Source organism: Equus asinus, chromosome 7 (assembly GCF_041296235.1).
Source record: "Equus asinus isolate D_3611 breed Donkey chromosome 7, EquAss-T2T_v2, whole genome shotgun sequence".
Lineage (NCBI taxonomy): Eukaryota > Metazoa > Chordata > Mammalia > Perissodactyla > Equidae > Equus > Equus asinus.
Window position 1 is genome coordinate 40,885,428 of NC_091796.1, and position 26,117 is coordinate 40,911,544.

The 26,117-nt window shown below is 39.1% G+C and overlaps 1 protein-coding gene across 6 annotated transcripts in view; it reads left to right on the top strand.

Annotated features, from left to right (window-relative positions):
• GAREM1 (GRB2 associated regulator of MAPK1 subtype 1) overlaps nucleotides 1–26,117 on the top strand; it is a 188,867-nt gene that overhangs the window by 16,200 nt on the left and 146,550 nt on the right. Inside the window, exon 1 of one of the 6 annotated variants that reach the window (XM_070513250.1) lies at nucleotides 18,914–19,042. The exons of 4 other annotated variants lie outside the window; for them this stretch is intronic. In XM_070513250.1, coding sequence (XP_070369351.1) covers nucleotides 19,015–19,042 — 28 coding nt within the window. In that variant the 5' untranslated portion in view covers nucleotides 18,914–19,014. Of the gene's footprint in view, nucleotides 1–18,913; nucleotides 19,043–26,117 lie in introns of those variants that run through there. One more of the 6 variants, XM_070513249.1, reaches the window with a different exon arrangement.

Consider the following 26,117-nt stretch of genomic DNA (forward strand, 5'->3'; position numbering starts at 1 on the left):
TATATTCTAGTTGTAGGTCCTTCTAGTTGTGCTATGTGGGACGCCGCCTCAGCATGGCTTGATGAGCGGTGCTGTGTCCATGGCCAGGATCCCAACTAGTGAAGAAACCCTGGGCCACCAAAGTGGAGCACGCGAACTTAACCCCTCTGCCTTGGGGTCGTTCCCTAAGAGTTTTTAATTTTTACATGGGCAGGCAAGTCTCTTTTTCTGCTGTTTTCACTCTTGGCGAAGAAAGAACTCTCTGACCCCTCTACATGTAGTCTCTTAGATTTTCTAGGAAGATTGAAAAAAATTTTTTTTTAAGTTGTTAGTCCATCTGGAATTAATTTTTGCAGATGACGTAAGATTTTTATTTTCTCCTAGATTGTTGTTGTGCCGGCCCATTTATTCAAAAGTGTGCTTACTGAATTGAACTATCTTTGTCAAATTTATTGTGCTGCTTAACAGCAGAAAAAACACACTTCAGCCACACCTGTCTGTCAGGGAATGCCTTGGGCTGTGATCTGAGAACACATATAAATATACAGTTAATGAAATCTAAAAAGAATCCTTTATTCCCCAAAGAACAGGAGTTGTGACTAGAGCTGTCCCTAATCTTCATTTATTCTTCTTTTCCAATGGCTGTGGGAGGCCTGAGATTTGTTTTTCTAAAGAAAATTTTAATTCATTTTAAAACCAGTTGCTACCCTGGTGAGTCTGGGAAATGATAGTAACTTGTTAAATGCTTTCTGGAAGCATAGTCCAGATGCTTTGGCAATAAGTTTTCTCCAGGGAAGATTTTGTTTTAAAATGATACTTTACTAAGCTGCTGTTCATGTGTGTGTGTGTGTGTGTGTGTGTGTGTGTGTGTGTGTGTGCGCATGTGTGTGTGTGTAAGAGGGAGTATATGCCATTCAGGATTTAAGAAACATTTGCAAGTTGCACTCTACTTTAGACTACTTAATTAATTGAAAGTATATTTCCCCTATTATTTTTTGGATGAGGAACACGCTTTCACACATTATTCCTAATGTGTCTATTGCTTAAAAATTCCATAATGACCCACATCTGTTCATTGTTAAAGACTTAAAGTAAATTTCTCTTAGATTTTCCTTACCTCCCCAAAAATATTTGGTGGCATTGTCTTCCTGATTCCTCTTAATTTCACATGCAAGGACCAAAATTAAATCTTTTTAGGAAAAATGTAGGGCACTGTGGACCTTATATCTCAATGTCAAGACCCAGGCTGTCTGCATAAATAAAGGAGAAATAAGTATGAGAAGAGGCCATACAACATAGATTATTCTCTGAGACTTTTTCTACTACATGACCTTTGTATAAAACTACAACAAAATTTCAATCCTGCATTCCCTGCGGGACTTTATTAGGTTGGAGTTGAGTCTATGTAAAGGTTTTATCACTTCTCTTTTTAGACATGTCTTTCTAAGCCATCCAGGAGCAGGCATCCTATCTTCTTTTTGTTGTACATTTCGCAGGGTCTAGTAGGACCACCAGGTGTCCACCAGATGGATCAGAAATCTTGTCTGAATGACCCTGCCACAGGGTTCTCGGGACAATCCAGCTTATCCCTAAAGTATTTGCAAGCTCTGCCCCCATACACACACAGGTGCACGTACTCTGTTCTTCACCTTCTGACCTTTTAGCAAATTCTGGGCAAAGAAAGAGGTGATAAGCCACTCCTTGCTGCTTCACCTCAAGGCTTTTAGAGTTCTTTCCCAATCTCTGACTTCTCAAAATATCTCAAACCTAGAAGAGACCCAATATATGAGTATATGTCTTACTTTAGGACTTACTGAATTATATCTACATATATTAACCTCATAGAAATAAGGCGAAAAATATTCTGAGGCTAGGTGAAGCCAACTCAGCATTAAAATTTTGCTGGTAGAGTACTGAGATTTGGCTGTACTGTTTAATCAGAAGCTGTTTAATTTGTCCTGATGTGTTGTGAGAATATATTTCAAAAGGGAAATGAACATATCTCACTCATTCTAAGGTGCACATTTTAACATCTCTGAAATTGGGATGCATCTTATAGTTAATGGCATGTCATAGTTTAATTGGCCGTGTTTATTCTTTCTTGGCTGTTGTAAAGCAGTGATTGTATTACAAGTCATGGCATCCTAAATTGCATGAACTCTGGTGGTTCCATGGAGTATCTTTGAGTCAGATAATTTAAAGTGCAAAGCACACGTGTGAAACAAGGACTTTTGGTGGATGTCCCAATACAGGGTGGGAGGTAATCTGAACTATCCATCTCTAATTGAGAAAACATCGGGGCTACATTTAACATTTAACAACAGACAAGGTGAGTTTCCCTGTTATATACAACTATGGTATAATTTTCCCTCATACCACATTTTCCACCTTGAAAGAATAATTTGATGTCTCTATCCCCCAGTAGACTCTGACTTCCATGGGGGCAGGGACTGTGTCTTTCACGAACATCACCCCCGGCACCCAACACAGTTTCCAAATCTTATCACCTTGACAACACGTACATGTTCAGTAGAGCCTTAAGGACTCTGCTTTGGCGTATGATACAACATACAAACACATCCACACATCCACATCTACATTGTAGTGGGTTGAATGGTGGCTCCTCAAAAGATAAGTCTGTGTCCAAATCACTAGAACCTGTTTGTTACCTTATTTGGAAATGGGTCTTTGCAGATGTAATTAAGTTAACAGTTTGGATAAGATCATCCTGGATTACCTGAGGGGGCTTTAAATCCAATGACAAGTGTTGTTCTAAGAGGAGAAAGGCAGAGGGAGATCTGAGACAGACAGCAGAGGAGGAGGCAGAGACTGGAGTGCTAACAGCCGGAAGCCACAGGTCTACCTGAACCCACCAGCAGCTGGAAGAGGCAGGAAACAGACGAGTCTCCCCTAGGGCATTCCAAGGACTGTAGCCCTGCCGACTGCTTGATTTTGGACTTCTGGCCTCCAGAACTGAGAATAAATTTCTGTTGTTTTAAGCCAATCAGTGTGTGGAAATTTATTGTGGCAGCCCTGGGAAACTAGTACACATACATAGACACACATGCACAGAAACACACAAATGTAAACACACACATGTTTTACTTGCCTATAGTTAAAGAAAATGCCAATTTTTTAAAAATTAGAAGTTATGATTATATAACCTCCTTTTCTAGATTTTCAAAGTAATAGAGTTAACCCTAGCATCCTTCAATAGACTGATGGATAAGTGGGATTATGGAATGTGATGTTCATGGTGCTGTTCACTTAACAACCATGGATCCCATGCCTGCCATCTTCAAGCACAGTAGCCAGTGCTCAGAACACAAACGTGAATGACTGGATTCCTGGTGCTCAGGGAGTTCAGAGGCCCCCTGACTAGGTAGATTCGTAGACACCTATTATCCTGTAGTGAGCATGGAAATGCTTCATTCCAAAGGTCAGCTAGTATTGCCAAGAGCTCTTGAGGCAGACTTCCCAGAAAATACTAATGACTACTGAGCTAGTCCTTGAGGAGTGAGTAGAGTTTTGGTGGGTTTAGAAGTGGGAGAATGCTATTCCTGACCAAGGTTAGGAATGTCCTGAACAGAGGCATCTGAGGCGGGTGATAGGAGATGAGGCCCAAAAGGCAAGTTGGAGGCAGATTTCAAAGATCGGTAACATGTTGAATTTTGACCTTTATCCTGTGGCTAAACTGGGCACAAATAACAGATGGTGTTATGAGAGAATGGACTGCAACAGAATCCACTCAGGTCTCAAATTTTGATGAACTCCAATGTAAAAATTAGTAAAGGGGGTGGCCTGGTGGCGTAGTGGTTAAGTTTACACACTCCATTTCTGCAGTCTGGGGTTCACAGGTTCAGATCCCAGGTATGGACCTACACACTGCTCATTAAGCCATGCTGTGGTGGCATCCCACATAAAATAGAGGAAGCTTGGCACAGATGTTAGCTCGGCAACAATCTTCCTCAAGCAAAAAGAGGAAGATTGGCAACAGATGTTACATGCTCAGAGCCAATCTTCCTCACCAAAAAAAAAGTGACTACACTGGTAGGTGTTCTAATAACATGTGAGCTACTACTATCAGCAGTCTTCCGAGAGGCTCAATGTAAAATCTTCGGCCATGTGCACTTCCTTGTCCTGCCAATGATAAAACTCCATCCTTTTCTTTCTTTCTTAAGAAAACATGTTAGAATTTGAGTGTGAGTCAAGTTTTTATAGAGAACTTTGAGTCTACTTCAGTTTTTATTTTAAGAATAAATTATAAACTTTATATTTTGCTAAATACTGGTATTGAGCAACACATTCTATAACCAGCCATGTCACCAAATCACAGCTGAAGATCAGTGTGTAGACAAATGACTCATCTTTGTTCCTGTGGCACCTAGCAGAGTGCTGTTCCTGTGGCACCCAGCATAGTGCCTGTTTACAAAAGTGCTCCTAGGATGTTTGTTAATATGGGCAGTAGGAAAGTGTTGAAAGGCTTTAAGGATGGGAAAAGTCCCATCAGATTTAGTTTTTAGAAACATGCTTCTGGTTTCATTTTAGATCATCTAGAGCAGGAAAAATTTGAATTATAAAATGAATTGAATTATATTCAGTACATTCAGTGATTAGACATGCGATATGAGGAAGAGAACATGCACTGGTCCTGAGGTTACTGGCCTGGGTGCTAATGCCCTTCTCAGAGATAAGAACACAGATGGAGAAGTAGGTGGGTGCATTAGTCAGGGCAGGCTAAGTTAGGCTGTGCTAACAGCAACTCCAAACTGCCAGTAGTTTAAAACAGCAGAGGTTTGTTTGTCCCTTGTGCCATGTGTTTATCACAAGTTGGCTGGAAGCTCTGCTCTGTGTCATCATCCTCGCTGCAGGACTCTGGCCTTGTTGAGACAGGAGAGAGAATCTGGCAGATCACACACTAGCGCCTTAAAGCTTTTGCCTGGAAGTGATGCCCCTCATGTCTCTTGTACATTTCATTGTTGGTGGCACATCTCACAGCCACACCTCCCTTTCAGGAGGGTGGAGATGTGCAGTCTGTCCAGATGCCAGGAATTTGACTCCAGTGACTGCTGTGGTGAGAGGTGTGGGAAGGCAGCATTCTAATTTGTGGGTATGTGGAGGTATTTAAAGAAAATTCAGTTCAGAAGAGAATTGGAAATCTGGGCTTGCATCAGCCCTAGAGAAATAGTATTGGAAGATTTCAGTGTTATGGTCATAAAACAAGCCACAGGAGTAAATAACATTGATCAGGATGGAATAGAACCTGTGCTAATAATGGTAAAAGATCAAGGTTAGTAAGTTTGTGGTTATAAATATTGCAGCCCTTAAGCCATATTTTTTTTAGCAGCTTGTTATAACTTTTAAATAATTTTAACTGTTGGCATAGGGGTTGAATTAATCACTTAAATGGAATTTAGTTTTTTCAGACTCCGAAATGGCAGACTTGCATTTAGTAATTTAAAAGGTGCCTTTAGATTTTGCAGTAGGATTTCATCCAATTTTCTGACCCAACAGGGAAGAAAAAGTGTTGCAAAGGATAGCCACTGTAGTTTGAACTGAAGATCAGTTATAAGTTGATTGATACGAAGATTGATGAGTACTCAGAAAATTAGAATACCTTATAAAATTTTGACTGGTTGTGCCTCGGATAGAAAGATATGAGCTTAACCTTGCTGTAACAATATCCTTTTTATAGTTCCAATTACTGGCAAAGGGAGACAGTTAATAGCACTTTTCCCCGTTGACCAGTGTACATACATAAGGAGACATGTTTTTCCTATTCTCCATTCTCTTAAAAGGTTCTTGTGCTTCTGCCTGCCTGACCTCCATAGGGGTCTACACCTAAATTGCAGTCATGTGCTGCATAATGACATTTTGGTCAATAGTGGACCGCATATATGACAGTGGTCCGATAAGATCATACCATACAGCCTAAGTGTCTAGTAGGCTCTACCATCTAGATTTGTGTAAGTACACTCTGTGATGTTCTCACAATGGTGAAATCCCCTAGTGACGCATTTCTCAGAACATATCCCCATTGTTAAGCTACGCATGACTGTTTTCACTGTTTTTTAAACTTCTCATGTGGACATATGTGATTACCCAAAATAAACTCTCCTTCCCTCAAGATTATGCCCTTATCAAGAAAATGAAAAAACAGACGTGGTTTAATCCATGTCACCATTATTCCTTTGAAGGAAATTTTGCAGAATTACAACAGTAGTGATGGTAAAAATGATAATTCTGATCTTCATAGTCACAGTGAACCAGGATTCATTGAACTTCTACTTTTTGATAGCACTATACTGTGAATGATTAAAAAACAAAAAGGAAGCTATAACTTTTGGCAGATAAAGCTATTAAAAGTAACTGTTCTGTATTCCCCAAACAAGCAAAGCCATTGGTGTTTCCTCCTGGGTGATAATTATAATTAACATTTATTGAGGACTAATTGTGGTGCTGGCTATTGTACACCACTTTATATACATTATCTCATTTAATTCTCACAATAACTCTTTGACATAAGGCTATCTGCAAGGAGCAGAGGCTGAGAGAAAGGGAATAATTTGCTCAAGGTCACATAGCTGGAAGGTGGAGAAGCCAGCAGCCAACCCCTTTCTGGAGCCCTGCCTTAAACTGCTCCTCTAGCATGCCTCTCCCAATTCTCAGACCACTAAGGAGGTTTTTCCCATTCATACTGCAAATTACAGAATGAGAGAATCTTTTTGTCAATCATCTTTATGAAAAATTGAACCATTAATAGGCAGGGTACCAAGGATAGGCCTGTTTGTGGTAACTGAAGTAAAGAAAACCACAAGGGCCTCGCGGAACTATTAATAGAGGATGGGAATTAAACTGGACACTGGGAATTTCCAACTGAGGCAGGTTTTCTGTTTTAAATGTTTGTCGTCTTCCTAGCCCATCCTCCCCAACAAGAAAGTCTTAGGGTGGAAGAAGACATGTAAAAGCAAAATAAGAACTATCTTCAATTTTCCTTCTTGGCATTTAAAATGCTTGTTCCTTAATTGCCTTTAATGGTATGTACATACCTATATATGATATTTCTGTACATAAACCCAAATGTATAGTAATATCCTTCACTTACCTTGGGGGGAGACTTGGTGACACTGTAGCCTTCTTTCCGGAGAGGCTCTGCTTCTGATTTACATCAGTCACAAAGCCCACACTTGGGCTCAAATCCTTTCCCTTAACTGAGGAGTAGTGTATTTCATGATGATGAAGTGAAATAGCAAATGCTGTGGAAACCAGGAGAGGCTGGTGCCGTCAAAATTGAGAAGAAAGAACACAAGAGACACAATCATGTTATGTGGTAACACTCAGGCTCTGACACTAACAGATGATCCCCTCCTCCCCAATGCACGTCTGTACTGGGCAATATTTTTACGTTGTGTATTGATTACATCAACTTTAGCAATAATTCTTGCTTAGCTTTTTGGACATCCTTGAAAGCTGCGAATAGGCATGTGCATAAACACAAAGTTTTCATGTAATTTCAGTGTTCATTGCCCACCCCACCCATCCCATGAAGCCAAGGATTCAGAACCCCCAGCTGGTGCACTCTGTCACTGACACCACCTCGCTGTGGGGCAATAGCCATGCACATGCAGAGTACAATCACTGATGTCATTAGGAATGGAAAGGCACACCCCGTCATAGTTTTTTATTATTTTATCTTAAAATCTTCAGTTTACTAGGTAGCTTTCAGCAGGTTGGGATTTTATCAGTATGAGAGTGGGGAAAGTGGCAGTGCCCTGGCGTGGGAAGTGGTAGACAAAGTTTCTCAAAAATGAAAATATGTGCTCTTCACACAAATCTGATGAGTTTACTTCATCAGGGATTGCCAAAGTGTGGCCCAGGGGCCAGAACTGGCCCGCCGCCTGTTTAAGTAAATGCGGTTTTATTAGAAGACAGTCACACCCATGTATTCGCATACTGTCTCCGGCTGCTTCTGCACGCCAACAGCAGAGTGGAGTAGTTGCAGCACAGGTTATATAGCCCACAAAGCCTAAAAGTTTTGCTCTCTGGCACTTGACAGAAGAAGTTCGCCAACCCTTGTCCTAAGTCATCTGTTCTTACCCAGTTTTCTTTGAGATCAGTGTTGTTTATTTACACAAACAAAAGTGAGAGGGCTCTAGATTCTGGGAAACTAACCATGTGCACATAGGCCAGTCTCTCGCACAGTCATTTAACAGTGACTTAATAAATGGCAGAGAGTTCTTTGAAAATGGAGCGAGAGAGATCCCAAAATCAACCCCTTTAGAAATACAATATAGTGATTTTTTATTATTTGTATCCTTGTCTCTTTGTAAAATGGCTTAATTTTCATCCTAGGCCGGGTTCTTCAGTGCCCTCTCAGAGTATACTTAGTACAAACTAAATAATTGAGTGTAACACTACATAGCATCGAATGAGGAAAGCAAAGCCACCTCAGTAATCACACGTAATAATTTCAGCAATGTAACTTCTAGATTATGTGGTCTCTTGGATTAGCCATAGTACCTCCTTTCATTAGTGTCACTAAGAACTGTCTATAGAAATAAAAATTGCGGTTTTGGGAACATGCCTGTGATATGTAAAGCAAATGGGAAGAACAGTTATAAAGCCCTTGACATCAAGAAAGTTAAAATTTAGGACTTTATCTGTTAGTACTACTGTTGTATCATTTTTTACAACTATTCCAGTAGATTTGAAAGACTTAAGAGAACTGAACCTATACCAATCCTGAGAGGTAATTATTAATCATTTATTACTTTCCTATAAAACAGTTTTCTAGACTTTACCACTCCCTTGAGATGGTAAGAAGTTGCATTAATGTGTCTATGTTTCCTCTTTTAAAAAGTTTACTTTCCTGTAAAGCCAAGGAAAATTTTTATAATATGGAGAGAAGGAGTATATATCATAATGCCAGTAGGACTATGACTTAGAAACTTATTTGATGGATAGTTTTGTTTAATAAGCTTTTAAATATGCAAAATTAAAATTTGAAAATAGGAGCTGGCCCCGTGGCGCAGCAGTTAAGTTCACACGTTCTGCTTCTTGGCAGCCGGGGGTTTGCTGGTTCAGATCCTGGGTGTGGACATGGCACCGCTTGGCAAAACCCATGCTTTGGTAGGTGTCCCACATATAACGTCGAGGAAGATGGGCATGGATGTTAGCTCAGGGCCAGTCTTCCTCAGCAAAAAGAGGAGGATTGGCAGTAGTTAGCTCAGGGCTAATCTTCCCCAAAAAAACCCACAACATTTGAAAATAGAAAATTTAGTTGACTCTTTGGCTATCCAGCTAAGTTAACTGATTTCTTATGGGAGCTATACATATTAAATTCCAACCAGAGAAAAAAACTTGTCAAATTTGGTAATACATATCAGAGATTCTTTGGCTTAGAACATGGAGGAATAATTTGTATAGTAAATGTAAATGAATTATCAGAAACCCACTTACAGCTTCCTACCGAATGTAAATTAGATGGTGATGGATGCTGTTAATCTGTGTGAAACAGTTGTGCCTGCTGTTTATGCACACTTGTAAATAGGGACAGCATATATAGTTTTAAAAGCAGCAAAGTTGCGTGGACTTAGTGCTGTGTATACAGTACAATCAGGGCCATTGATGGCTTGTGGCATTTGAGACTGCTGGGATGATGTACACAGTAAACATCCCTTAATAAGATGCTGCTGCCCGGTTACTGTTGGGAGATTGTGCTTGGTAACACTCACTAGGGCTAGAATTTTCTGTTTCCATTCTGCATTTCATAGAGTTTTATCCTCTCAGTGTCTTAAAAAATCTAATTCCCACATGTGCTTATCTAGCATAATTATAGGAACTACAAGGGGATTTGAGAAGGTGTTGGTGGAAGCAATAATCAAGTCGTAGGGATGAGCTCACAATTATAGCAAAATATGAACTAGAGAAGCACTGATACTATATTCATTGACTTCCTCCTGATTTTTTTTTCCGTTGTTATTTTGGGCCCCAGTAGACGGATTTCAACCCCAGTTCCCTCTTGACCCTGTCTGTGAATTTGGGAAATTAAGGAAATTTTCTGAATTTGTTTTCTTACCTGGAGGATCCCGGTTTGCCCAGGATAGTCCCAGTTTGCACTTGTCCTAGCATAATTATTCATAGTACCCTCCTTCACTCTCTGGAGTGCACTGGTTTGGACAATACATTATATGGACATCCTATTTGTAGGTGAGGTGGAGATAATGCCTCCCTCCTAGTCTTGTTGTGATGTGTGATGATTAAAGGAAATAATGTGAAAATGAGCAGTGTGATTCTTTTGGTTTATAAAAATAAAAATTTTGTTACTGTAGATGACCTTGAATTCTAAATTAATGGTGAACAATTTTATTGTATATGTTTGTGCGCATATATATATATATATACACACACACGTGTGATACATACATATGTACATACTCTGAGGAAGTTGCTGTCTGAGAAAGGGAGAGAATATTTTGCTAACCATTTACTTACTATGTATTGGTAATCAACCCTCCCTGTATTTTGAAAGGAATAATTACTCCTATATTTATGTCATTAGATATTTCTACTGCACAACCCTGTGTATCATCGTTTCAGTGTTCCCATCTGTTATTTGAATTAATTTGAAGGCTGTGGTACCCTTGTGGCAGAGCATCGTTTAAAATTTAGAGCAATTCCTTTGATGAGCAACATGCATTTTACCTCAACATTACATTTCCTGGGATAACATGATTTTGCTACTGAAATAATAATTTGTGACAGTAATTTCTAGCATGCTACTGTGATCTTAACTTATATTTTTTGCTAGAAAAATGAATCTAGTTTAATACCATATGATTTGATTCTGGGATTATTATATATGCTAATTAAATATTTGAGATTTACTGTAGGGATTTTAAACGATTTTTAGGAGGGGGAAATCATTTGTTATGCTACAGTAAGATGATTAATTATGCTTTAGAATCCTACAGAATGAACTAAATCATATTTATACAAAGAACTTCGGCTATTTAAACTAGGAGTCTTTAGCTCCAGCTTGGCTTAGTCATCTTTCATCAGAAGATTTCTGGTTTATATTCAAAGGCAAGAAGTTATTAATTCATGAATTCTAAATATTACTGTAAGCAATAATTCTGACAAGACTTTTTATATCACTTATTTTCCTTTTCTTTCTTTTTTTCAAATAGCAATGTGAATGGTGTCTGGAGGAATATATACCTCCATTTGAGGAGCAGACAGCAGCAGCACTTCTGATAAACTGCATGTAGATCATAAGTATGCTAGTTTTGAGTAAATTATTTTCTGTTTCTGAAAGATGCTCAGAAAGCTCTATATGTACTAGTTCCTTGGGCTTTTTGTGTGTATGATCCTGAATGAAAACTATATATGTTTTTTAAGAATTCTATAATTCACTCTTTTTACTAATGTGTGTAGATTTCCCCCCCTGTATCTATTAGTCTGTATAGATGGTGATGCCCTTATCTAAAATGAGGAATAAAAGAGCAGGTGTGGGGTGGGTAGTGGAGAGACCAAGTGATGAGGTCAGGGGTTGATGTGCTGAGCTTGAGTTGTTGGCGGGATGTCCCGGTGCAAACGTCCCCCAGGCAGTTGCTTGCTCTGTGAGCACGGGGGTTCTGGGATCTCATACAGGCCAATGGGTCCAGACTGATGGTTGGGAAGGGAGGGAGGATAAGCTTCCAGGAGGAATTGTTGTCTATGCTGAGTCCTGAAGGACAGGTAGGAATTAGCCAGCTGAAGAGGACTGCTCTGTTTTCCTTTCACTCTCAAACACCTCACACCTGGATGTTAGTTAACCTATTAATCTGTGAAAGTTATACCCTTTTAAGTGTTTGTGCTATAAGAACATATGCATTCAATATAGAATTTTCTGAACCAGTCTATCGAGGAAAAGGGATATATAGAGTTTTTCCCTTCCAGTGCTAGGTTAATTCATCAGGGCAGGTTGGAAAGAACTGTGGTGGGATCTGGCACCGTTGGGTGGTTGGGGTTTTCAGGCACAACTTGGTTCAGCTGGTTTTACTGTGATCCTTTTTGTTTTTGGAATTATTGTCCCTCACGTGATGACTATACCCTAACGAGGAAAGAATGTGAAGTGCCTCCCAAATATGCAATGGGGTTGTCGCTATGTTTTGAGATCTGCCATGATCGTAGAATCACCTCGTTGAAGCCAGAGAGGGCCTTCTATCCTAGAGCCCAGGCCAAGCAGTTGACACTCGTAGAAAGTTAAGACTCAAAGAGCCGCTAGCATTTACGAAGCCTGGGGACATAAGCAGAACAGAATGAGACCCCTACCTCTGAGCCCCATGCTATTTGCACAGAGTAGATGACTTTTTAAAAAATTTACTAATAGCTTTATTGAGGAATCATTTGCAAACTATAAAATTCACTCTTTTAAAATGTACAATTTAGTGGTTTTTAGTATGTTCACGGAGTTGTACAACCATTGCCCCTATCTAATTCTGGAACACTTTTATCACTACCCAAGGAAACCCCATACCCATTGGCAGTCACTTGCTGCTCCTCCCTCTCCCTGGCCCCTAGGAACTACCAATCTGCTTTCTGTCTGTATGGATTTGGCTATCCTAGACATTTTGTATGAATGGAATCGTACAATATGTGGCCTTTGTGACTGGCTTCTTTCACATAGCAGCATGTTTTCAAAGATCATCCATGTTGCAGCATGTATCAGTACTTCATTCCTTTTTATGGCTGAGTAGTAGTCCACTGTATGGATCTATCACATTTTGTTTATCCATTCATCAGTTGATGGACTTAAAAGTTTTTCTACTTTTGGCTCTTATGAATATTGCTGATGTGAACATTCATGTACAACTTTTTGTGTGGACATATATTTTCCTTTCTCTTGGATATATGCCTAGGAGTGAAATTGCTGGGTCATATGGTAACTCTGTTTAATCATTTGAGGAACTGCCAGACTATCCAAAGTGTCTGCACCATTTTATATTCCCACCAACAATGTATGAAGGGTCTGATTTCTGTACATCCTTATTGTCTGTCTTTTTTTTGTTTTTTAAAGATTTTATTTTTTCCTTTTTCTCCCCAAAGCCCCCCGGTACATAGTTGTATCTTCTTTGTTGTGGGTCCTTCTAGTTGTGGCATGTGGGACGCTGCCTCAGCGTGGTTTGATGAGCAGTGCCATGTCCGCACCCAGGATTCGAACCAACGAAACACTGGGCCGCCTGCAGTGGAGCGCGCGAACTTAACCACTCGGCCACGGGGCCAACCCCAATTATTGTCTGTGTTTTTGATTGTAGTCATCCTAGAGAGTGTGAAGTGGTATCTCATTGTGGTTTTGATTTGTATTTCACTAATGACTGTAATGATGTTGAGCATCTTTTGATATCCTTGTTGGCCATTTGTGTATCTTTGGAGAAATGTTTATTCAAATTCTTTGCCCATTTTTCAGTTGTGTTATTTGTCTTTTTATTGTTGAATTATAAGAGTTCCTTGTCTATTCTGGATACGTGCCCTTTATCAGATATATGTTTTGCAAATATTTTCTCCATTTTGAAGGTTGTCTTTTCACTTTCTTTTTGGTTTTGTATTTTTGAGGAAGATTAGCCCTGAGCTAACATCTGCCACCAATCCTCCTCTTTTTTCCTGAGGAAGACTGGCCCTGAGCTAACATCCATGCCCATCTTCCTCTACTTTATATGGGGGATGCCTACCACAGCATGGTGTGCCAAGTGGTGCCATGTCCGCACCTGGGATCCAAACCAGTGAACCCCAGGCCGCCAAAGCAGAACGTGCAAACTTAACCACTGCACCACTGGGCCTGCCCCATGTCTTTTCACTTTCTTGATGATGTCCTTTGAAGCACAAAAGTTTTAAATTTTCGTGATTTCCAGTTTGTCTTTTATTTTGTCACTTGTGCTTTTGGTGTCATAGATAAGAAACTTGCTTAATCCAAGGTCACAAAGATTTACTCCTGTGTATTCTAAGAGTTTTATCTTTTTTTTTAAAGATTTTATTTTTTGTTTTTCTCCCAAAAGCCCCCCAGTACATAGTTGTGTATTTCTAGTTGTGGGTTCTTCTAGTTGTGGCATGTGGGATGCCGCCTCAGCATGGCTTGACGAGTGATGCCATGTCCGTGCCCAGGATCCAAACCAGTGAAACCCTGGGCTACCAAAGCGGAGCGCGCCAACTTAACCACTTGGCTACAGGGCTGGCCCCTAAGAGTTTTATCTTTTGCATTCAGGTCTTCGATACATTTTGAGTCAATTTTTGTATAGATTACTTTTGATGATGGCTCATCTGTGTTTTCCAGCTGTTTTATCTTTAAAGTATTTCTGGTGTTTGAATCCACCTAAAATTACATGAAAAGTTTTAAGAAAAACTCCCATTTTTCACTCTTCTGTATCTTATGTTTGGCCATTTGGGGGAATCTACTTACTGACATACAGTGATTAATTTCCATTTTTTTTAACCTAATGCTATTGTGAGCTGAAGAATACACATGTTCTCTTTTACAGTAGCCAATACAAGTCAGTGTAGTACTGAAGACTCTTGCTCTGTTAACCTGAACAGTTGGTCTCTGTTCTAGGACAATATCTTCATTTTCTGAGAACATTTGTTTGGGATCTTTCAATGAAAGCATCTCTCTTCCCATCAGCCTCTTATCTGCACAATGAACAAAAGCTACTGAGTAGAGGGCAAAAGCTTGAGACATGCAGGTGACTTGGAAACTACCACATCCCATGTGCTCTAAGTGCTGAAAATTCACATCCACACCAAAGTTGAGTTCAGGAAACTTCACAGTCTATTCTACTCCTCAAATGATACACTACAAAGTTTTCTTGTAAAGTCATCGATTATTTTTATTTTTCATTAAAACAAGGATTTTTTTTAGTTCTTTAATATACTTCGTTCAGCATTCAGTGATATTACTCCTTTTGTATATAGCATGTTTTAAATTTAACGGTTGCAATAACTCTCAAATTGTGCTTTATATTTCGAAGAGCTTCGGCTACCATGAAATATGCACATTGAATAAAGAGCTGAAATGGATGTTTTGCACTGAATTCGTATAAATTACTTTCTATTCTTTAGTTATTATTTTGGTATACTTGTTATAAATAGCTTAGTTTCACACTTTAGGGTTATGAATACAAAAATTGAGAATTATCTGATAAGTTCTGTCATAGTTGTGATATAAAGGATAATGGGCATTATACAAAGCCATAAAATAGTTCACTCAGCAGTATTAAATATAACAACAGATTTTCAATTGTGATTTTTATCTTTAAATGATAGATCAATAATGATTTTTGTGTCTGGTTCAGTAATTTAGTATTTGACAAAGCTGCTTCTAGCCACTTCAGAGGGCTTTCTCCTGCAAAAAGAAATTAGAGTTTGCACCTGCCTTGAATATGGATCGAAGCAGCCTTCAGCCGCATGGGGTTGCATTCTGGGGCTCGTTGTGAATTGCTTCGAGGGCTGTTACAGTGACCTTTGCAAGGAACTTGTAGGCTGCACCAGGGACAGGAAGTTTGCTGTATTTTGGAATGCAAGCAAAAATATTGGCACATTGTCTCTCCAGATGACTTGAAGAGCACTTTTCTTTCTCTTTGGGGTTGAGGGGGTGGGCTGTGTATGGAGAGATTTGCCGTGTGGGTTGGCTTGTGTCCGAAGAAGGAACCCTTTCACATTCGGATCTGATTACAGAATTGGAGAAATAAAACGGCAGTGGGGGCTGCTTTTGTTTCTGGATATAAGGGAAAGCTTCTGTCTGTTTAGAAATTGCTTGTGTCTGGCTGAGCAGTCATTAACTAGAGCATGATCACAGAAGAAGTCGAAGTCATGTGCTTGAATACAACAGGTAGAGGCTTTCCCTGTCTGCTTCTTCCATTTTTTTTTTTGAAAAGCTGTATTTTCTGGGCTGGGACCTCCTAGCAGCAGTGAGCATTTATGGAGTGTTTGCTCTGTGTCCCAGGTGGCGTGCCTTCTTTCGAGGGGTTGTTTACTCCTCACAGCAGCAGCGCCGAGTGAAGCGCTGCTGTTTTCCCCATCATACAGGGAGAATGGCAAATGAAGGCTGGCCCTGGAGTTGGGCTGCCGCAGGCCAAATTCTTTCCGTGAACTTTGGGGAAAAATTTAAGTCTTGTTCGTTACAATAGATATTGCTTTCTATATATTTAAATGCGTATTATGTGAGAACTTGCCTCTGCACCTCTAGGCTTCCTCAGAGGATCTTTTTCCCTTTTAAAGAAAATACAGGAACTGGGGTCCTGATGTCCCTTAAGTCTGAGACAGCTTCTGCTACTTGTGATTATACTTCTGTATTTTATTAAATCTTAGAAAAGCATCAGTTGTAAGAGGCGCTATTATTTTTTATATAGCTAAGACAAAGAAAACTTGCCAAATAATCTCTAACAGTGCTTTTTATCCCCTAAAATTTTGTTTTATAGTTGTCAAATAAGCTCTTTGAGACTGACTTAACCATAGATTTTCACTCTTGGGCCGTATAAAGAAGAAAACATAGGTGAAATAAATTAAGGTGTTTCTAAGGCTTCTTAACATTCTGAGTTGAACTCCTCTGCATTATTTTTCAACTCAACTGTAGATGTACATTTTTTCCCACACAGTATGGTCCTCTGTGCCATCAAGAGCGTTGTCGAGACAGTATTTCTTAGGAACACTCTGCTATTGTCTCCAGGATTTTCTTCCAAACTGCAAGTTTTATCAACCTTAAAAATATTTTATCTTTTGAATGTGTTTGTGCTAATTAGTAATGATAACAAGAATACAGGCAATGTGCTATTTACAGTATTAAATCACTCTTGAGAATTTGAGCTAGGAAATATCAACAGTCCTAAAATATGATGTAGAAAGGTGCCAGAGCCCCTTCTTGCCATGTGGAAGCTGTGTGATCTGAAGTGAATTACGTAACTTCTCTGTGCGTCATTTTCTTCATCTAAAAAAAAAAAATAAGGATGATAGTTTCCACCTCAGAGTTTTTTGATTTAATGAGTTAATTTCTGTAGCGCCTTTAAAACATTGCCATGTATACTGGTAAGTGCTGTTTGTGTTCAGAAAGAAGGGAAGGAGGTGTAAGCAGAGGCCAGCCAACAGAGAGGAGAATGGGGCAGATGTGCAGAAGCTGCAGGAGGCAGCCCATGCTGGCCTTGAGGGCCTCCTTCCCTTCTGGAGGAGCTTAACAATCAGAATCCCAGGGTGGGGCTGGCAGTGGGAGGCAGGGCTTACACCTGAATTGACACAGTACTTTCCCTGAGTGTATATAAAGGTCTTTACGTGTGTGTCAGAGGGGAGGTTGGTGGTTGATGAAGACAATAGGGTCGACTGGAAACAATGGGTGCTAAAGTTCTCCCCGCTGTGTCAACTGTCTCCACCACTGACCTGGAGTGTTCTTACCAAAAATAACCCTATCTTTTCCATTGTTTTTCTTTTTTCCAAATTAAAGATAGCTTGGTCATTCTGTGACTTTGCAGCCAAAGCATTTAAACTGCTTCCTCAATATCTTTTGGTCCAGAAATGACCTGGGATGAAGCCCAACCCACAGAGTTGTAAATCTACTGAGCCCTCTTCAGTGGGAGAGGTTTTATAGGACTGGGGAAACCTGCTGAAGCATCACCCTATCAGAAGTCTGTTTGCCTAAGTAATCACGGCAGTTTCTCCTTTTACAGTTTTTCTGCTTTGGGTTCTGGATCTGTGAACCAATTCCATGCTTATCTGAGGATCACCCTAGGGCCGAACCAAGGCTCTCTTCTCACTTAATTCAACCTTCTTCCTCCTGGTTCTTTTGGGGAAAGAACTCAACTTTCAGTTTTCTACAACTCCTCATGTTAAATAACAGAAGTTGTAACTATAGGGTGAAGAAGATGGGCATCAGAATTCTGTAGACCTGCCTTCTGGTGCCTGGCAAGCCTTCAGGCCTCAGTTTTGTTGTCTTTCAAACAGGGACGCTGGTGTTTCCTCCAAAGAGCTATTATGAGAATCCTCTGCAATCTTCTACCTTAAGCTCTTAAGTCTTGCAAAAATAATAGTGCCAGCTCAAAAGTCAGTAAAACTTGGTCACAGTTAGACATCCCACTTTTGTCTAAAGCACGGGGCAGGGTGGGACTAGGGATCAGCTGGGGGGCCTTTTCCAAACAATATATACTCCCCACCCCCACCCCAAGCAAGAGTCCTTACTGAAATGAACCACTGTGATTCTTGGGCCTATTTACGGGAGTGGGTGGGGGAGGGGAGGAAGACGTCAAAGCCATACTGCTTCTTTCCATCCTCCCACCCTGATGCTCTTGCTAGAGGGGCACCATGCCTCCAAATTAGTCACCTTGAGAAGCTTAACACTTATTTCAGTGATAATTACTTTAAAACCTTTATCGGCAGCCACATATATCTTGAAGGCAAATTTGGAAGGTAGTATTGTTATAGTTTTCAGTTTTACAGATAAGAAAACTGAGATTCAGCATTTAGGTAATTGTCCAAAGATAAAAGTAAAAGATAAGTTCCATCAGAAACTTATAAATCAGCCAAAGTCAGTTCCTTGTTTTGGAGTTTCAGTGTAATTTATCAGGGAGAGGGTTTGACATGCTTTTGTTCTTGACACACTTTTGTTTCGGGGTCAGGAGCGAATGGAGGGCTGTCATTGTTTCTGACCCCCCTTTCTCAGTACAGTTTGTGTGATTCACAGCTCCCTGAGGGGAAGAGTCAGCCTGATAAGGGGTAGAGCTGCCTCCAGGGCAGAGGGCCCACATGGAGGAGGGCTAGATGTCATCATGGGAGCCAGGCAGTCGGCCAAGGTGAGGAAAGTGTGAGGGCTTAGCAAGACCTTGTGGAAGGAAGTTCGTGGATTGAAGCCATAAATTCAAGGGCTGGTGGCCATCCCAAGACTGCTAGCTTGCATGTGAACCTGCGTTTAGACCAGAGCAAACAGACTTTCTCTGCCAGATAAAGCGTGTTTATTTTTGTCTCTTATTTTCTTGTATATTATAGGCCTTCTCCCTTTCTTATTTTTTGCTGAGAGCTGAAATGGCAGCTGAAGTTCATTCCTTTCCAAGTAAGAAAGAAAGAATATAGAAATGGGGGGGGGCTGTACATGTTTAGTTCCTCATACTTTGGGTGGGAGCAGTAGTTTGTTTGATAAATTGTTTTTATCCTCTGCTTTAATAGTGCTGGATTTTGGCTATTTTGATCTAATAGACATTAGTTTACTCTTTTAGAGAGACCATTCCAATTGTTTTTATATGAAATATCGTGAAGGAAATAAACACTGCATAAAGGTAAGCTCAGTTTGCCTAGTTTAAGAATGTGAAGAGCACAGGAACTGAATAAAAGCACATTTCCAAATATTTTAAAACAAACATTCTTTAAAACGTCTGTTTAAATTATTCGTATTGGATGTTGAAGAAGGAAGTAGATACAGTGACTAAAGTATCATTCTTTCTCCCATTTTCTTGTGTTTGAAAGCCCCCCAGTTTGCTGTGTGTCTGTAGGTGAATCTGTTCCCACATCGGAAGGTGGGATGGCCTTGACTTTTCAGGGACATTCATCTTGGCAACCTGTTTGAAGGTATCATCGTCATCCTTGACGTTCATCGTCCCTAGTGCTCACTTTCTTCCTTACCTCTAATCACTCTAGAAAGTCAGTTTCCAGCAGCGTCTCTGGTTGTGGAGTTTTAGACACCAAAGCACTTGGGATAACCTGTCAAATGCTTGCAGCCTGGCAAGTTGCCTTCTTCTTCCTTTCTATACAGAACTTATTGTCAGTCAGTTTTTACCGCTTCACAGTTTTTCTCATTCATCTGTTTCTCAAGCCCCCCCCCGCCGTACAGTATAGCATTCTGGGCTGTCAGAACGTTGGAGCTAGAAGGACGCACCAAGATAATCCTACCTTGTGCCCTTCATGTGATGGAAGAGGAAGTAAGTGCAAGAGCTTATGTACCCTGCTCGAGGTCACGGCTGAGTAACAGTCGAAATATAGCTGAAGCCCATGTCTCCGCCTTTGTCTGGAGCTATTTTAACTGTAAGACATTGCTTTGTTGCTTAAACTTGTTTGTTGCCCAGCTGTCACTTTTGTCATTTTAATGATTATATTCATGATAATGGTTTAAAGTCTGTGTGTGAAATGAAGAACCATGTGATAGCGTGTCTTTCTCTCAACCCATGTATTAAAGGTTCAGCGTGTGTGTGCAGGCTTGCGAGATACACGTGGCATTTCTCCGTTAATTCCATCGTCATCTTTAAAGTAGGTTTTCAAATCCGTTGGCTCAAAAGATGGCTTGTTTAAGGGCCCACAGCTAGTAAGTGATGGAGCTAGGATTGAAACTGTTTTCTAAACCTCTGCCCTCTCGCCACCTCACAGTTACGTGTTCAGAATAAATAAACCTGTCACACTTGAGATTTTATCAATTTTAAATCAGAATACAGTATTTTTCTTAAACTATTATCATGCTTTAACTTAAAAACAAAATTCAAGGGGAACTGTTGGAATGAATGGGGTGATGCATTTGAATAATCCTAATAGTGAAGCTGTTTGAAGTTACAGAAATGACATCTAACTTGAGCTGCTTCATCAGGTTAATTAGTTGGATAAGAAAGGACATTGATATTTGGCTATAAAAAGTGGCCATGTTTTTGGGGTCTGCCCAGTGGCATGGCAGTTAAGTTCACACGGTCTGCTTCGGCAGCTTGAAGTTCACCAGTTTGGATCCAGGGTGCAGACCTGTGCACTGCTTATCAAGCCATGCAGTAGCAGGCATCCTATATCTAAAATAGAGGAAGGTGGGCCCAGATCTTAGCTCAGGGCCAATCTTCCTCAGCGAAAAAAGAGGAGGATTGGCAGTGGATCTTAGCTTAAGGCTAGTCTTCCTCAAAAAAAAAAAAAAAAAAAGGAAAGAAAATGGCCTTACTTTTAATTTTGTAAACCTTTTACTCAAAATTTATGTTCCAGCTATTAATTTGAAGTATTTTTTTTTTAGGTTAGAAAGATGTAGATAAATATATGTCCTGTTCTTATTGTAATAATTATTTTTCTTACAAATCGCTAGATTTAAAACATTGGAAGTTTTACACACACACATCTAAACGAGCAGTAAAGCAGAGCTACAGTAATTACAAGAGTGTAGAGCTATAATGGCTTTACGTTCTATGGTGCTCTCCTTAGCCTACTTAACCTCCAGAGGTTCTCTAGAAAACAGCTCTTATAGGCTGGTTCTGAGCTGCTGCATCTTTTACCATCCCTCCCAACCCTGAAGTTCTTATGTGGAAAACCCTAATCGAAAACCTCTTCCACCAGCATCCTTCCTTTATCCTTTGTTAACTTAATTAGTTCTACCTTCTTTATTCTCTATTGTACTCAGCCCCTTTGGTGGCTTCACTCTTCCTCTCAGCCTCTGAAGTTGTGGCCTTTAAGGAGAACTATGCTCAGTTTTCCTTAGATGCAGTAAATACAGAGGAAGAGATACTGAAATTAGGCAGCTCTGAGATTGAAACTCAGTTCTACCGCTTATCTAGCCATGAGACATCAGTGACAATTTTTTTTTCCTTGTAAAACAAGGCTAGTAATATCTCCCTCACAAGGTAATAAGAAAGATTAGCTAAGATCATACATGAAAAACACCTAAACCTGTGCCCGGCACATTCTAGAAATTGAAACATGAGTACTACTACACCACTGATTCACTCCTTCCAGGATCCATTGTGAAATTAGGCATAGGAGCTCTTCAGCAACATCGTGAAATTTTGTATATACAGCAGCATCTTTCTCCTAATGTACTGCTTTTAGTTATATAACAAGATTTTTAGACCGAATTTTTCTCCTATGTCGTAATTATTTTTGTTTAATTACTACCATTATAATTGCATTTATTTCTCCTATAATAAAAAAAAAATCCCATTATTGGTTAAATAGACTTTTGTGAGATATCCTGGAAACTTACCATCATGTAGAATGTTTCTGCAGACAAACATGATCCAGTATTCAGACAACCGATTTAATAGTAAATGTAAGAAAGAAAACTTTTGCTTTGTTTTTTAACTTTGTATTTTGAAATAATTTGACTTACAAGAATTACGAAAATAGTACGGTGAGTTCCAATACACCCTTAACACGTCTTCCCCTAGTAACCATGGTACAATTGTCAGTACTACAAAATTAACATTGGTTCAGTAGTGTTAATTAAACCATAGACTTTATTTGGATGTCACCAGTTTTTTCACTACTGTCCTTTTCCTGTTCCAGGGTTTAATCCAGAACCCCACATTGCATTCAGTTGTCCATCTCCCTTGGCTTCTCCAATTTGTGACAGTTCCTTGGTCTCCTTGTCTTTCATGATCTTGACACTTTTTTAAAAGAGTATGGGTCATTTATTTTGTAGAATGCGCCTCAATTTTGGTTTGTCTGGTGTTTCCTCTTGATTAGATTGAGGTTGTGCGTTACTGGGAAGGATACCACAGAGGTGATACCACGTTCTCTTCTCAATGTGTGATGTCAGTATAGCTTATTACAGGTGGTGCTAACCTTGATCTCTTGGGTAAGGTGGTCGAAGCCAGGTTTCTCCATTCACTGTAAAGTTACTGTTGTTTCCTTTGTAATTAATAAATATTTGGGGGGAAGACACTTTGAGACTGGGCATTTCTCCTGTTTCTCCTTAAACTTTTACCCACTCATTTTAGCATTCATCTGTGGATCCTGCCCCCAGCAATGTTATGCTATTGTAATGGTGATTTTCTATTTCCCTCATCCTTTCTACATTTATGGATTGGAATTCTTCTATAAGGAACATTTGTCTTCTCTCACATTTTTTACTGTCATTAATTTATGTCGGCATGGACTCATGGATATTTATTTCATTCTTGGGGTTATAATCCAGTATTATCACTATTTACTTTGTTGCTCAAGTTGGTCCAGCTTTGGCCATAGGGAGTTCTCATGTTGGCTTCTGTGTCCCTTGGTATGCCTCCATCTTTTTTTTTTTTTAAAGTGCTTTCTTACTTTCCAATACCACAAGATGCTCCAGCCTCATTTCCTGTTTTCCCTGCCTCAGCCTAAGAAGGAACCACTTCTTCAAGGAGCCCTGATTCCTTTTAATGAAGGTATATTTATTGCTACTGAAGTGTCACTGCTTCTAGGCCTCCCAGCAGGCAGGGTTAGAATATATTTGTATGTAAACTAACAAATGTATACACACACATAGCTATATGTATTTCTATATCTATCTATCTGTATGTGAACTCAGGGGTTCATACTCTATAACCTCTGATTCATACCTAGTACAAGACTCATTTTAACATTTCTCTTTTGCTTATTTGTAACTTCTTTTTCCAACAGTGAGAACCCGGCTTTCATTATCAAAAACCAATTGACCATATTTGTGTGGATCTATTTTTGGATTCTCTGCTCTGTTTCATTGATCTTTCCATCTATTTGTTCACTAACACCACACAGTCTTGATTATAGTAAGTCTCAAAATTGGGTAGCGTGAGTCTTCCGATTTTATTCTTCTTACTCAAAATAGTTTTGACTATTCTGGTTCCTTTGCCTTTCCCTATAAACATTAGAATCTGCTTGTCAATATTTACCAAAAAAAAAAAAAAAACTCCTGCCAGGATTTTAACTGCAATTGTATTAAATCTATAAATCATTTTGGAGAGAATTGACATTCTTAACTATAATGAGTCTTCCAATCCATGAATATGCTGTCTCTCTCCATTTATTTCTGTCTTCTTTTGATGTCCTTCAAAGGCTTTGTAGTTTTTAGCATACAGATCCTGTACATGTTTTTTAGGTTTATACTTAAGTATTTCTTTCGTGGGAACTATTGTATGTAGTATTATATTTTAAAATTCTGTTACCAGTTGTTCATTGCTATAATGCAGAGAGGTGATTGACTTTTGTGAGTTAACTTGATATTCTTTAACCTTACTTATTAGCTCTAAGAACTTTTGTAGATTGTTTAGGACTTTCTATGTAGGTATTCGTGTTCTCCGCCAATAAGCACAATTTGATTTCTGTGTTTCCAATCTGTATGCTTTTTTATTTCTTTTCTTGACTTAATTGACTTGACTTCCAGTATTATGTTGAATAAAAGTCGTGGGGATGGATATCCTTACCTTGTTCTTGATCTTAGGGGAGCAAACATTCATTCTTTCACCATGAAGTATGATGTTAGCTATGGAGGTCTTTTTTTAGATATCTTTTATCAGGTTGGAAAGATTCTCTTCTCTTCCTAGTTTGCTGAAAGTTTTGTCACGAATGAGTATTGAATTTTGTGAAATACTTTATTTTTCAATTGAAATGATCATGTGTGGGTTTTTGGGGGGTTTTTGTCTTAGTTTGTTACTGTGGTAACTTACATTAATTGGCTTCAAATATTAATCTAGCCGTGAACTCCCAGGGTAAACTCCAGGAGGAAGTGATATATTACTGTTAATATTTTGTTGAAGATTTTTACCTCCAGGTTTATGAAGGATATTGATGTAAGTTTCTTTTCCTGTACTAGTTTTGTCTGGTTCTGGTATCACAGTTATTTTGGCCCCATAGAATGAGTTAGGAAGTATTCTCTTCTACTTTCTAAAAAGGGTTGTAGAGTTGGTGTTATTTCTTCTTTAAATCTTTGATAGACTTTGCCAATGAAATTATCAGGACTTTAACATTGCTTTTTTGGGAAGGTTTTCTAACTACAAATTTAATTTCTTTATTAGAAGGCTAATTAGGTTATCTGCTTTTTCTTCAGTGACTTTTGGTAGTTTATGATTTTTCAAGAATTGGTCCATTTGCTCTCAGTTTTTGAATTTACATGTGTAGAATTGTTCTTAAGCATTACTTTCTTACCTTCATGCCTGCTGGATCTGTATTGATATCCCCGCTTTTCTGATATTGATAATTTTTGTCTTCTGTCTTTTGTTCTTTGTCAGTCAGGCTAGAGGTTTATCAATTTTACTGATCTTTTCAAAGAACCAGCTTTAGGTTTGACTGATTTTTTCTATTGTTCTCCGTTTTTTATTTCATTGATTTCTGCTCTCATTTCCTTCCTTATGATAACTTTGGGTTTATCTTGGTGTGCTTTTCCTAGTTTGTTAAGGTGGAAGCTTAGATTGATTTGAGACCTTTCTACTTTTATAATACAAGCAGTTTAATGTCATAAATATCCTTCTAATCACTGCTTTAGTAGCATCCTACATACATTGAAAATCCAAAAAGACAGAGTTATAATTTTTGTTTTTAACCATCATACGTATTTTACAGAATTTAAGAGAAAAACAGTGTATTCTGTTTGCTCACGTGTTCACCGTTTCTGTTGTCCTTCCTTCCTGCTGTTCTAGGTTTTCTTCTGGTACAATCTCCCTTCTTTTTGAAGAACTTTCTTAGCATTTTTTTAGAGTAGCTCTGCTGGTAAGGAATTTTCTCAGTTTTTCTTCATCTGAGAATGTCTTTCTTTCACCTTCCTTTGTCAATGATATTTTCATTGGATGTAGAATTCACTGGATGACAGTTCTTTTCTTTCAGGACTTGAAAGATGTGAAGCTTCTCTCTGGCCTCCATGATTTCTGATGGCAAGTCAGCAGTCCTTTGAACCATTACTGTCCTAGGCGGTATGTCATGCTCATGGAGCTACTTTCAGGATTTTTGTCTTTGTCTTCAATGTCTAGCAGTTTATTTGTGTGTGTCAGGGCATAGATTTCTTTGAGCTTATTCTGTGTGACATTTGCTGACATTTTTGAATCTGTAAGTTTATATCGACCAGATTTCAAAAGTTTCAGCCATTATTTCTTCAAACATTTCTTTAGCATCACACATCTCTCCTTCTGGGACTTAAATGACACAAATATTAGACCTTTTGGTGTTGTCCCACAGGATCCTTAGGACCAGTTCATCCCCCCCCCCCACGATCTTTTCTTTCTTTCTGTTGGATACTTTCTATTGATTTATCTTCAAATTTATTGACTTTTCCCTTTATCGTTTCCATTCCGCTATAGAATCCATCAGTTCATATTTTATTTCAGTTATTGCATTTTTTAGTTTTAAAGCTGCTATTTGCTCCTCCTCTATACTTTCTGTTTCTTTGCGGAGACTTTCTATCTGTTTATTTCATCAGTGTTCACTGTTACTTCTTAAACCATGGTTTTAACAGC